The 13402-nt window shown below is 54.5% G+C and overlaps 1 protein-coding gene and 2 long non-coding RNA genes across 6 annotated transcripts in view; 1 reads left to right on the forward strand and 2 right to left on the reverse strand.

Annotated features, from left to right (window-relative positions):
- Positions 1-12366, forward strand: part of MAP3K14 (mitogen-activated protein kinase kinase kinase 14) — a 52299-nt gene extending 39933 nt beyond the window's left edge. Inside the window, exons 7-16 of the mRNA XM_064369326.1 lie at positions 259-388; positions 612-743; positions 1260-1364; positions 4402-4565; positions 5010-5160; positions 7755-8108; positions 8314-8420; positions 8839-8983; positions 10253-10353; positions 10687-12366. Of these exons, the coding sequence (XP_064225396.1) occupies positions 259-388; positions 612-743; positions 1260-1364; positions 4402-4565; positions 5010-5160; positions 7755-8108; positions 8314-8420; positions 8839-8983; positions 10253-10353; positions 10687-10851 (1554 nt within the window). The 3' untranslated portion in view covers positions 10852-12366. The remainder of the gene's footprint in view (positions 1-258; positions 389-611; positions 744-1259; positions 1365-4401; positions 4566-5009; positions 5161-7754; positions 8109-8313; positions 8421-8838; positions 8984-10252; positions 10354-10686) is intronic.
- On the reverse strand, positions 37-1940 carry LOC110568996 (uncharacterized). The gene is made up of 2 exons (XR_002479139.2): positions 1227-1940; positions 37-507 (listed from the first exon to the last, which is right to left on the reverse strand). It is a non-coding gene; the product is annotated as an uncharacterized LOC110568996 (long non-coding RNA).
- Positions 6171-13329, reverse strand: LOC135271658 (uncharacterized). Of its 4 annotated transcripts, none has more exons than XR_010339793.1 (4): positions 12747-13329; positions 8058-10811; positions 7376-7772; positions 6171-6381 (listed from the first exon to the last, which is right to left on the reverse strand). It is a non-coding gene; the product is annotated as an uncharacterized LOC135271658 (long non-coding RNA). The 4 variants fall into 4 exon arrangements; XR_010339794.1 differs by having other exon boundaries at positions 7376-7509; positions 7662-10811; XR_010339792.1 differs by having other exon boundaries at positions 7376-9270; positions 10624-10811; positions 12747-13328.
- Positions 13330-13402: the final 73 nt, after the last annotated feature.

Genomic DNA, 13402 nt, shown 5'->3' on the forward strand with positions numbered 1-13402 from the left:
ATGAGGAATGCAGTATGGCTGTTTTTGCACATGGTCAGCACTGCAGAACTTTAATTAAGTACAAGGAGTTGCTCCTCAAACTAAGAGCACAGGATACACAATTCAGCCTCTGAGGGTCCAGCAGGCCCCCCAGGCTCCTGCATCGCTACTGGAAACATCAGCAGCCTCTGTGTATGGAGCACCAACGTCCTGCCAGGATCTAGGGACTCCGCTCTGGTCCCCTCTCCCTGTCTCACAGCTGCCTCTGGGCCCTTGCAGGTGCGGCTAGAAGCGTTTCGGGCAGAGGAGCTGATGGCATGTGCAGGATTGACCTCGCCCAGAATTGTCCCTTTGTATGGAGCTGTGAGGGAAGGACCTTGGGTCAACATCTTCATGGAGCTGCTGGAAGGTAAGGAGCCAAGTCCCACTCTTTCTTCAGATTCAGGGCCAAGGGTTCCCCCCTGAGTCTTGCCCAAGTTGCCCTTGGTCGCTGATCCATCCATGGTGAACCTCTTGACCCAGCGGCATCTGCAGGAAAGGCCTGCTGTCCACCGCCTGCCCTGTGCTCTTGCCCTTGGCTGGCATGGAGGCCAGGGCAAGCCTCATGTAAAGCCTGACCCTTGGTCTCCTAGGTGGCTCCCTGGGCCAACTGGTCAAGGAGCAGGGCCGTCTCCCAGAGGACCGGGCCCTCTACTACCTGGGCCAGGCCCTGGAGGGGCTGGAATACCTCCACTCACGAAGGATTCTGCATGGGGACGTCAAAGGTAAGACTCAGGCCCTGAAGCCCTGCTCCCCAGCAGGCTCTTCCCTCACACCATCCTGCCTGATCTCCTCCCAGTTCTGGGCTGGCCTGGTCATCTCCAGTGGCGGGCCTGAGTCAGGCTGACAGGGCTGTGCCTGTAGGAAGGGGAATGATGCTCTCCAAGCCCGTAACCTAGCACTGGAATTTCTGGAAATGGTGGCCACGGAGAACCTAAGGTCAAGCTCCCACCCACTGGTGACCCCTGGCATGGGGTTGGGGTAGGCCAGCAGAGTGGCAGCATTCCCCAGAGTAAACCCCGCTCCTGTCCCCTCGCCCTCAGAGATCCCGCCTGCCTCTAGCCTGAATTGACGCCCTCCTCCCTTCCTCCACGACTAATGAAACTAAGTCAGAAGCAGCAGCTGCCACGTGGGGTCAGCCAGAAAATTATGTCACTGGAGGGCAGGCCGAACCGAGCCTGGGTGGGCTGGGACCCGGCATGACTCACCTGTTCCTCTTCCTCCCCGGGGCGGCCTGGCAGCTGACAACGTGCTCCTGTCCAGCGATGGGAGCCATGCAGCCCTCTGTGACTTTGGCCATGCTGTGCGTCTTCAACCTGATGGCCTGGGGAAGTCCTTGCTCACAGGTAAGGCCCCCCACCAACTGCCCTGCCTCCCAGTGCATTCATTCCCCAAATGCCTTCCATGCTTTCCACAATGGGAATTGAGATGTGAACACTTAGGTCCACCTGTGTGTTTCAGTCCCACAACCAGCCTGGGTGATTATCGGGTTTTCTTGTTATGAGTAAATGCAATAATGAATATCAGGTGCTCATTGCTGATGCTCCTGTACACAGGGAAGGGAAGGGAAAGGCTGAGTGACTCTCCCTAGATCCCAGGCCTCTGCTTTGGAGCCCCTGTGGCTCCACACCTCTTGTCTGGCCTTTTCAGGGGAGTGCCCTGCCAGCCAGTGACCCCAGCTCTCCTGCACCTCTGAGCACAGTTGGCTGGAAGCCCAGTGGGCAGGCTAACCAAGGGGCCTTACCTGTGAGCAAGGACTTGCCCAGGCTAACCGCTGGGCTCTAAAGCCAGTGAAATATCTCTTTAACTTCTCTGATGATTAAAATAATCCATGCCTACTGTACAGTACAGGGTTAAGCATACAAAAGAGACAGCCCAGGCACGGTGGCTCACGCCTGTAATCCCAACACTTTGGGAGGCCAAGGCGGGCAGATCACGAAGTCAAAAGATCGAGACCAGCCTGGCCAACATAGTGAAACCCTGTGTCTACTAAAATATAAAAATTAGCTGGGTGTGGTGGTGTGCGCCTGTAGTCCTAGCTACTAGGGAGGCTGAGGCAGAAGAATTGCTCGAACCCGGGAGGCGGAGGCTGCAGTGAGCCGAGATCATACCACTGCACTCCAGCCTGGCACCTGGCGACAGAGCGAGACTCTGTCTCAAAAAAAAAAAAAAAAGAGGTAGAACAGAATTCTCACTATTCCTCTTACCCAGAAAAAGAATCACCAGTTTTTTTTTTTTTTTTTTTTTGAGATAGAGTCTCACTCTCTCACCCAGGCTGGAATGCAGTGGCACAATCTCAGCTCACTGCAACCTCCGCCTCCCAGGATCAAGCAATTCTCCTGCCTCAGCCTCCCAAGTAGCTGAGATTACAGGCACACGCTACCATGCCCAGCTAATTTTTGTGTTTTTAGTAGAGATGGGGTTTTGCCATGTTGGCCAGGCTGGTCTTGAACTCCAGACCTCAGGCGACCCGCCTGCCTCAGCCTCCCAAAGTGCTGGGATTACAGGCGTGAGCCTCCACGCCTGGCCGAATCACAAATATTTTAGATAACTCCTTCCAGGCGTTTGTTTTCCCTGTGCCTAGTTAGGGCCATCATAACACAATTTTGTGCCCTGCTTTTTTCATTTATAGCATTAAGAAAAATGATTTCATTCTGACCAACGGAAAGAGAATCTTTTGGAAGTATATGATTGTTGTTAAAGGACTGTGTTGGGAATTCTGAAGATGTAAATTAATATGGACACTTGACCTCCACCCATGTTATTTTAAGCCCTTTTAAAATAACTTTAGTGGGCTTTTTCTTATTACAAAAAATATATATATCTTTTCTAATTTTTTAAATTTTTGTATGTTGCCTGGGCTGGTCTCAAATTCCTGGATTCAAGCAATCCTCTCACCTTGGTCTCCCAAAGTGCTAGAATTAGAGGCAGGAGCCACTGCCTGACCCTTTTTTCTAGTATCTTTTTTTTTTTTTTTTTTTTTGAGACAGAGTCTTGCTCTATTGCCCAGGCTGGAGTACATGGCGTGATCCTGGCTCACCGTAACCTCCACCTCCCAGGTTCAAGTGATTCTCCTGCCTCAGCCTCCCAAGTAACTGGGATTACAGGCGCATGCCACCACATCCAGCTAATTTTTATATTTTTAGTAGAGATGGGGTTTCACTGTGTTGATCAGGCTGGTCTCAAACTCCTGACTTTGTAATCTACCCACCTCTGCCTTCCAAAGTGCTGGGATTACAGGCATGAGCCACCGCGCCCAGTCTTTTCTAGTATCTTTTGAAGAAAGTAGGGCTAAGCAAAAATTGTAAATACAAATCACCAGGAAAAAAACTTGTTCACATCTGCCATCTATCCTTTCAGTCTTTTACGCATATAAGTTTTCTATTACTATTTTTAAATTTCCCTTACTAGTATTTCAGGAACATCATACCAGTAATTAGCCTCCTACAACCTAATTTGTAATGTCCAGCCCCTACCCCATTTTCCATTTTTTTTTTTTTTTTTTTGAGACGCAGTCTCACTCTGTCACCCAGGCTGGACTACAACCTCCGCCTCCTGGGTTCAAGCAGTTCTCTGCCTCAGCCTCCCGAGTAGCTGGGATTACAGGCACGTGCCACCATGCCTAGCTAATTTTGGTATTTTTAGTAGAGATGGGTTTCACCATCTTGGCCTGGCTGGTCTTGAACTCACGACTTCGTGATCTACCTGCCTCAGCCTCCCAAAGTGCTAGGATTACAGGCATGAGCCACCGTGCCTGGCCTACCTGCCCCACTTTCAAAAAGCACTTTAAGGGTTTGGTCCAAAGGGCAGAGTCCACATCACAGATGCTCTATTGCTTTGTACAAGTTCCCAGCAGAGTCCCCCCTCAGCTCCTCGCTACAAGTTTGACTTGAAGACTTTATTTCTATATTTAAAGTACTTTTTTTTTTTTTTTTTTTTGAGATGGAGTCTCACTCTGTCGCCAGGCTGGAGTGCAGTGGTGCGATCCTGGCTGTAATCCCAGCACTTTGGGAGGCCAAGGTGGGCGGGTCAGGAGTTCAAGACCAGCCTGGCCAACATAGTGAAACCCTGTCTCTACTAAAGATACAAAAATTAGCTGGGTGTGGTGGCTTGCGCCTGTAGTCCCAGCTACTCAGGAGACTGAGGCAGGAGAATCAGTTGAGCATGAGAACCAGAGGTTGCAATGAGCCAACATCGCGCCACTGCACTCCAGCCTGGGCGACAGAGCATGACTCTGTCTCAAATAACGAAAAAAATAATAAAATAAAAAGTACTTTAACAGTGACAAATTCAAGATACCCCAAGGATTAACTGGGGTGGCCACTCCCTAGGCTTCTTCCCTTCAGCATTTCAGGTGACTTTTTGTCTCCTCCGCCTTCTCAGGGGACTACATCCCTGGCACAGAGACCCACATGGCGCCAGAAGTGGTGCTGGGCAGGCGCTGCGGTGCCAAGGTGGACGTCTGGAGCAGTTGCTGCATGATGCTGCACATGCTCAATGGCTGCCATCCCTGGACTCAGTTCTTCCGGGGGCCGCTCTGCCTCAAGGTGGGTGCCGGCACCTGGCATCACCAACAGGGGGTGCTGCAGGGCCTCGAGGGGCTGCTCTGCGGGAGCAGATGGAGCAGGGGGAGGCCTGGTCATCTATGTGGGATCCTAATTCAAATACTTGCCACCCAAATCTGAGGGGTACAAGGGGAGATCCAGCTGCGGGAGCTCACCAAGTTTATCGCAGGTGAGAGCTCTCTTCTGTCCATACCCTGGACTCCTCTCCCGTGGACATCTTGCTGCCTGGCCCTGGCCTGTTTCTACTGGCTCCATTTTTCCCTTTCCTAGGAAAAGTGTCCTCACTGCAGCCCAGACCCCTCCATTCCTTGAGCTAGACCCCAGCACAGCAGGAGCAGGGGCCAGCGGGGGTTGCGCAGAGCAATAACAGCCGGGTACCCGGAAATGAGGAAAGGCAGGCCTCACCTGTTGTCTTCTTCCCCCCAGATTGCCAGCGAGCCTCCGCCTGTGAGGGAGATCCCACCCTCCTGCACCCCTCTCACAGCCCAAGCCCTCCAAGAGGGGCTGAGGAAAGAGCCCATCCACCGCGCGTCTGCGGCAGAGCTGGGAGGGAAGGTCAGCCGAGCGTTACAGCAGGGTAAGGAGAGCCCCACGCTGGCTGACCCGGGGGCGGGGGACGGAGAGCCATGGTGGAAGAGGAGGCAGATGAGTGCAGGTCCAGAGCAAGGCACCCCTCAGACCCTTAGTTTCCTCTCTGGAGTATAGTGGTGCAGCAACCTCGGGGTTGTTGGGAGATTTCGGCAGTGCCACGCCTTGACGCAGAAGCAGCACTCAGGAGATGGGGAGAGAAAACTCACACACAAACCCAAAGTGCTTTTTCTGTTCTCCCACTCAACTACAATCAACCCAGAAGACTCCTGTGACCACATGTGTGGAGATTTCCACCCACCAAGCCAGCAATCAGTTCTGCAGCAGACACCAGCTGGGTGTCCTCTAATTCAGTTCTGTTCCAACACTGTCTACCTGGAGATAGCATCAGATCCCACAGGAGGGCTCAGTCCCCAAGACGGCCCCTGCTTCCCATGCCAGTCGCAGGCCCCATGTGTTTACCTGTGCTTCTGACCAACTGGCTGTAAATCAGGGACGCCACGACTCCCTCCTTGGGATTGATTAATTTGCGGACTGGCTCACGGAACTCAGGGCAACTCCTCCTTACATTTACCAGTTTAGTAGAAAGGATATTACAACAGGTACAAATGAAGAGATGCAGAGGGCAAGGCGTGTGGGAGGGGGTGTGGAATTCCAGGGCTCGCTCCCTTTCAGGAGCCTCCACGTGCCCAGCTACCAGAAGCTTCTGAACCCTGTCCTCTTGGAGCTTTTGGGTTTTTGTAGAGGCTTCATTACGTAGGCATGATTGAATAAATCACTGGCCATTGGTGAACAGCCTAACCCTCAGTGCCCTTCCCTCCAGTATGTGGGATGGTCGGATGAAAGTCCCAACCCTCTAATCCTGCCTCTGTCTCTCTGATGAGCAGCGCCCATCCTGAAGCTACCTACGGGCACCCAGCCTCCAGGCAATCCATTAGCACATAAAAAGAGATCACTTTAAAGACTAAGGCTTTTAGGAGTTATATGCCAGAAATGGGGTTAAAGACAAAATATATGTTTACTAGTATCACAAGGGTTATGATGTGTAAAGGGAACTCAAACTCACTAGGAATCCAAGAATACAAAATAAAGCCAGGCTGGACGCAGTGGCTCACACCTGTAATCCCAGCACTTTGGGAGGCTGGGGCAGAAAGATCACTTGAGGCCAGGAGTTCAAGATCAGCCTGGGCAACACAGCAAGACCCTTTCTCTGCAAAAAAAAAAGAAAAGGAAAAAAAAATTAGCCAGGCATGGTGGTACATGCCTGTAGTCCCAGATACGCAGGAGGTGGGAGGATTGCTTGAGCCTGGGAGGTGAAGGCTACAGTGAGCCGTGATTGCCCCACTCCACTGCAGCCTGGGCAACAGAGTGAGACCCTGACTCAAAAAATAAATAAATAAGGCCAGGTAACACTCGAGAGCTATTCGACTGGAAAAAAGCAGAAAGTTGGTGGGATATGGGGCTGTTGGGACCCCTCAGGTCCTGCTGATGGGCATGTGGACAAGGCTATCCACTCTGGAGGACACCAGACCAAGGACCTCTAGCCCTGGGTGCACTGGCAAAGGAATGCCAGCAGATCCCTACGGGGACATGCCTGAGGATGTGCATACAGCTTCCTTTGTGGGAGGGGAGTAGGGTGCGACGGGTCCCTCACTGGGAGGATGGAGACATAAAAGGTGGAGGAAGCTGCGTGGAGCGCCACGCAGTTAAAGCAACTGGGTGTTCACAGAGCAGCATGGACGGCTCCTAAAGCTGTGGTGCTGAGTGAAAAGAACCCGACACAGAATGGGACCCAGAACATAATGCCTGTTTGGTAAACTAAAAATAGATCAATAGCCAGGCATGGTGGCACATGTCTGTAGTCCCAGCCACTCAGGAGGCTGAGGTAGAAGGATCGCTTGAGCCCAGGAGTTGGAGTCCAGCCTGGGCAACATGGTGAGACCTCGTGTCTAAAAAATAAAAAAGGATAAATAACACACATTTTGCAAGGATACAACCCAATCAAAAATGACACGTCAAACATAATAGAATGACATCTCAGGGATGGTACAGAAAGGCCGTGGTTATAGGAATGACAACGAAATAAAGAAAATCAGAGAGCTCTTGCACCTCCCCAAAGACAGCTGGTAGTGATAATGATGAAGGTGGTCCCAGGGCTGAGCTCTCCCCACGCCAGGACAAACGGTGCCTGGGGAAATACTGACCGAGAGACCGTGGTTCCAGGAGGCCACTTTGGGAACTCGAGTTGGTGTAGCCCCAGGGCTGTCTTTCAATCTTCTCTTTCTTGTTAACAAAGTCATCTGGGACTGATTCTAGTTTTTGAATTTGCTACTGATACCTAAAAGGAAAATGGAATCAAAGACAGAAATACAGTTCTATCCCTGTTACACTGGGACCATCTTATTCAGGAAGCCTCCTGTGGAGACCACCAGGCTGCCCTCTGAAGTCACCTCCCATGGTGGCCCGGGGCAGGGTCTTCCCTCTCTTCACCTCCAGCCTGCTGCACTCAGGAGAGGCCGCTCCCGCCTGGCCTGCCACCTGTGCACAGCACGCTTCCCCTCACCAGTGTCCTCTCTGTCCTAGTGGGAGGTCTGAAGAGCCCTTGGAGGGGAGAATATAAAGAACCAAGACATCCACTGCTACATGAAGCCAATTATCACCAGACGTTCCACGCCCAGCCAAGGGAGCTCTCGCCAGGCGTCCCAGGGCCCCAGCCAGCCGAGGAGACGACAGGCAGAGCCCCTGAGCTCCAGCCTCCTCTCCCACCGGAACCCCCAGAGCCAAACAAGTCTCCTCCCTTGACTTTGAGCAAAGAGGAGTCTGGGATGTGGGAACCCTTACCTCTGTCCTCCCTGGACCCGGCCCCTGCCAGAAACCCCAGCTCACCAGAGCGGAAAGCAACCTTCCCGGAGCAGGAGCTGCAGCAGCTGGAAATAGGTATGGGCAGCCGTGGTTGCAGCCCTGAGCACTGGCCCTGGGCTGCCCCCGGAGGCCAGCGCGTCTCCTCTTTACCCGTGGTGTGGACTTCCTTCCAGCCCCTTCCCCAGCAGCTCAGCTTCTACAGACTGTGCAGGAAGAACCCCTGAAAACACAGCCAGCCTCCTCCCAGTCTTTCACAGCCATCTTCCACTTTTCCCTGCAGAATTATTCCTGAACAGCCTGTCCCAGCCATTTTCCCTGGAGGAGCAGGAGCAAATTCTCTCATGTCTCAGCATCGACAGCTTCTCCCTGTCAGATGACAGCGAGAAGGTGAGCGGGTTGTGGCCCGAGATCCATGGCTCCAGGGGTATGGTCCCCCTGGCCCTGGCACAGAGCAAGTAGCTTTGTGTCCAGCTAGTGAATGGACTCTGTGCAAGTAGTGGGTAAAGGGAGGGTGATGGGGGTCACCCCTTCCTTCTGGTAGGGGTCCTCACTAGGGTGGGGCAGGTGGTCGTGGTTTCTCAGAGTGACAGAAACCATGAAAATCTACCCTCCTGGGATTAGTGAATGTGTTTTGCTACCAGAGATAATGGGGAAGCAGGCCTTGGTCCCCCATGGTGGCAGCTGAGGGCATGAGCAGCTCCTCACCCCTGGAGAGCCCAGGGCCCCTTTGCCCCAAATGAGACCCAACTGGAGGTGGATCCCGGAGCCCAAGGGCATAAGTCTGTGCCCACCCTTGTTGTTTCAGAACCCATCCAAGGCCTCTCAAAGCTCGAGGGACACCCTGAGCTCAGGCGTACACTCCTGGAGCAGCCAGGCCGAGGCTCGAAGCTCCAGCTGGAACATGGTGCTGGCCCGGGGGCGGCCCACCGACACCCCAAGCTATTTCAATGGTACAGTCCAACTCACCTGCTCGGCAGCCCCCATGGCAGCTGATCTGCCTGGAGCTAGACAGCCATTGAGGGATTGTGTCTCCCCTCCCCTGGCACAGGTGGGGAGAGGAAGGCCCCTGGTCCCAGAACTTGAGGTTCCTGGCCAGTAAGTTGGGTTTTCAGCAAAGGTCCTGATCACCCACAAGCCCTTCCTGATAGGGCAGTGAGGGACCATCATCCCCGCACTGGTTGCTGATGGAGTCCCAGAAGGCCCCACTAGCTTGGGGAGGAGAGCAGTCTCTCTTGACCTGGAGTCAGGAAAATGAGCAATTAACCACATCTAAAGGGAAAAGGAATGGGACCCATGAGCGTTTTCATCAAAAACTCAGCAAAAGGAATCCCTCTGTGGGATTTGAGGTCAGATGAGAAAGACAACATAATTCCTTCATTTTCACGCTTGATTGCATACGTTATGTTGTGACTTTGCTAGACAAGGCCTTCATCAGCTCGGAGTTCTCTGGCCCTCTCCAGGGCAGTGTGACTCATGACATCAGGCCCCCATGGCTGGCCAAAGGCCACTTCAACTCAGGGAGCAATCTAAGTTGCTCATAATCTAAGAATCTTTGTGTTGAGTTCCTTTCTGCTTTGCATCCAAATTGAAATACAACTTCCCCATAGGAGCCAACCCCGGCTCTTCACAATGTTCAGGCCGAATACCCAGTGTTGACAGCCAGGAGGAACTAGCAGGTGTATAACTTTAGGGCTGTCCCAGCCTGAATTTTTTTTTTCTTATAAAATGCAGCTGTGTAGCTGGGCGTGGTGGCTCATGCCTGTAATTCCAGCACTTTGGGAGGCCGAGGCAGGTGGATCACGTGAGGTCAGGAGTTAGAGACCAGCCTGGCCAACATGGTGAAACCCCATCTCTACTAAAAATACAAAAATTAGCTGGGTGTGGTGGCACATGCCTATAACCCCAGCTACTCGGGAAGCTAAGGCAGGAGAATCACTTGAAGCTGGGAGTCGGAGGTTGCAGTGAGCCGAGATCGTGCCACTGTACTCCAGCTGGGACGACAGAATGAGACTCCATCTCAAAAAAAACAAAACAAAAAATGCAGCTGTGCTTAGACCAGTCTAAATTTCATCTCTGCTGCTTCGTCATAGCCAGACCTGCTCCCCTCTTACGTAGGGCAGAAAGACTTTTAACAAAAAGGTTCCCCAGCCCCTGCCAGGACCCTGGTCCTTGGGGAGCCAGCAGCTGCTCTCCTGACTGTCACCTTGCCTGCCTTCTAGGTGTGAAAATCCAAATACAGTCTCTCAATGGTGAACACCTGCACATCCGGGAGTTCCACCGAGTCAAGGTGGGAGACATCGCCACTGGCATCAGTAGCCAGGTAAGGGGCAGGTACACTCTGACGGGCAGAGACCCAGAAGCCAGTGCATCTGTCCCCACACTCCAGGAGAAAGGCTTTCAAAGTAGAATGGCACTCTAGGGAATAGTTGGACTTGGCCTCAGACGTCCCCCAGGGCCTTAAAGCAAGAGTGGCAGGTAGAGATGTCCTCCGGACCCACCCTTGGGCCAAGTGGGATTCTCTGAGCCTCTGGAATGCCAGACACACAGTGCTCTTAGGGCCCCTGGTCTGGCTGTAGGGAGATGTCTTTACCTTTCTATGTGGCTTCTGAGTCCCATGCCATGCTCTCAGCCCACTGGTTTGCTCCACCTTTAGATCCCAGCTGCAGCCTTCAGCTTGGTGACCAAAGACGGGCAGCCTGTTCGCTACGACATGGAGGTGCCAGACTCGGGCATCGACCTGCAGTGCACGCTGGCCCCCGACGGCAGCTTCGCCTGGAGCTGGAGGGTCAAGCATGGCCAGCTGGAGAACAGGCCCTAGCCCTGCCCTCCGCCACTGGCTCCACGCTGCCAGAAGCAGCCTTCCCGCTCAGCGCACGATGCTGCCCTGAATCACAGGCTCAGCCACTCCCAGGGATCTGCCAACCCCTGGCTCAGCAGTGGGACCAGAAGCTGGCAGCAGCAAGGTGGGGGTGAGCAGAACGCCTCCCAGGATTTCCCACCTGAGTCCTGCCCCACCCTGCTGGGAAGACACTCTGTCTGCCATGTGAGGAGACAAAGGAGGACGGCAGGAGTTCCCTCGGGGAACAAACAGGATCTTCTCTGCCCTGCTCCAGTCGAGTTGGCCTGACCCGCTTGGATCAGTGACCATTTGCTGGCAGACGGGAGGGCAGCTTCCAGCCTGGGTCAGAAGGGGTGGGCGAGCCCCTCAGCCCCTCACCCTCCAGGCTGGCGTGAGGGTGTTGAGTGTGTAAGGGTTCACGCTCAGGTTCAGTGCAGAACCAGGGCAGAAGGTATGCCCATCCGTACGTTAAGGGGCCCTCTGACCCCCTTGCCTGGCCTCACCTGGCCAGCTCACCCCTTTTGGGTGTAGAGGAAAGGAATGCATGACACTGGGAAGGCTCCCTGGTAGAATACATCGCAGTTCCAGGTTGTGGCAACACAGGTTCTGAGTTGACCTCTGGTTCAGCCAAGGGCCAAAGCAGCTGTGTTAGTGACACGGTTCTCAGTCCCAAACACATGCCCCTGTGCTGCTGGCTATCACTCTGCCCCAGAGCAGCAGCCCGAGCTCCTACAGGCCCAGTACTGCCCCTGGGAAGGTGATAGGATGCACCTGATGGGAGAGGTCTGCAGATGGACATGATCAGTGCTGAAGAAAGCAGACCAGAGACACTCCGGCACCCCAGCCCCACTGTCAGTCTCCAGAGTGCCGGTCCCCCAGAGCACAGCTCAGCATCACACTGGCATTCACCCTGCCCTGCCCCTGGCCGGAGGGTACTGCTGATGGCACTTTGCACTCTGATGACCTCAAAGCACTTTCATGGCTGCCCTCTGGCAGGACAGGGCAGTGGCTCTGCCACAGCACAGCAGGCCAGGAGGTGGGGTGAAGGGACACAGTCTTGAGTTGTCCACATGCATGTGACCCCTCAAACCTCCTCCAGATTTCTCTAAGAATAGCACCCCTTCCCCATTGCCCCAGCTTAGCCTCTTCTCCAGAGCAGCTGCTCAGGACTCACGTAGCATTAAATCAGCTGTGAATTGTCATGGGGTGTCTGCTAGCCTCAACCTCCTGGGGCAGGGACACTGAGACTCCTTAGGAGGCTCATCCCCACATCTTGCCAAGGCAGCCTTTGTCCAGCTGTCCACATCGAGCCAGACTGCTCCCGGGGGGAGAGCCCAGCCCCAGCACATGAAGAACTGCAGCCTTGGTACTGCAGAGTGTGGGTGTAGAGAACTCTGTGAGCAATAAAGTTTGGGGTGATGACAGATGTTTCCAGCCCATGGGAGTCCTCACTCTTGCCTGCTGGTGCTGAACCTCATGACCTTATCAACTGCCTCTTTGCCTTCTTGGTTAAATCTTTTCAAGTCTTCTCCTTGTTTTGGACAAGGACTGTTTGGGCCTTTGAGTGGGGCTGCTTTCCCAGCGCCCCTCCCAGTGCTTCCCGTCCCACCTCTGGGCTATCCATTCAGACCGGTGAGGCAAGATGCCTTGACCAGTGGCATCAGAGAAGTCCCTGGTCAGACACTGCCAAGCCTAGGGGTGGAGGAGGAGGAGGAGGACACCAAAGCCTGCCCACTTGGTACCACTGCCCAGGTCAGTCACCTGTACCACCAGTAGGGAAACAGGGATGGGTTCTGGACCCTGACCAGCCATAGATGCCGGATGCACACCACAGGCCTCCCACCTTCCCCCACGTCCTTGCCCTGGACTCTTACCCGTTTCCGCTGCCTCCTGTGCCCTGCTTGGCGCCAGGGATGAGTGTGGGACCGAGTTCCTTGCTCACGGAGCTGGAGCACACGGAGTGCCTTGTCCAGTCTGGCTCCACACTCCCTATGTGCACAAGTGTGTGTGCGCGCAGCTTGGGTTGGTTGAGTCGGTTCTTGGAAGGGCCCTGGGACCCCGGAAGGGGCAGCAGCCTTGCGTCCGGGCGTGCAGAGCAGGTGCAAGTCTAGTCCAGCCGAGCCAGGCTTACACGCCGCCCGCCTCTTGTTCTGGGCCCTGTGCTGCTGGCTATCCCGAAGCGCGAGTCCCGTCGAGGTCTTCAGAGGCGGGGTTCTGGCTTAGGCCCTCAAGCCTTCGCCTTCCGAGGACGCCTCACTCGGGCAGTCCCCGCCCGCCCGCCTGGAACCTAAATGCAGTTCCTTGCCTGCGGGGTCGCGGCGGGGACGTCACAGAACAGGCGACATCACAGGCACCGGTGCCCCCCAGTCCCCCGGCCAAAGAGCACACTAGAGGCGGAGAGGCAGTATCCACCAGCCCGCTCCCCGCCTCCCAACAGAGCCTCTGTCAGCATGGGGGTGACAGGTGGGAGCAGGCGGGCGCCCGAGGGCGGGGGCGGGGGTGGGAGGGGGAAAGCGAAAGTGAGGGGGGC

Source organism: Aotus nancymaae, unplaced genomic scaffold, assembly GCF_030222135.1.
Source record: "Aotus nancymaae isolate 86718 unplaced genomic scaffold, 86718_ANA_hifiasm-v0.15.2.pri h1tg000089l, whole genome shotgun sequence".
Classification (NCBI taxonomy): domain Eukaryota; kingdom Metazoa; phylum Chordata; class Mammalia; order Primates; family Aotidae; genus Aotus; species Aotus nancymaae.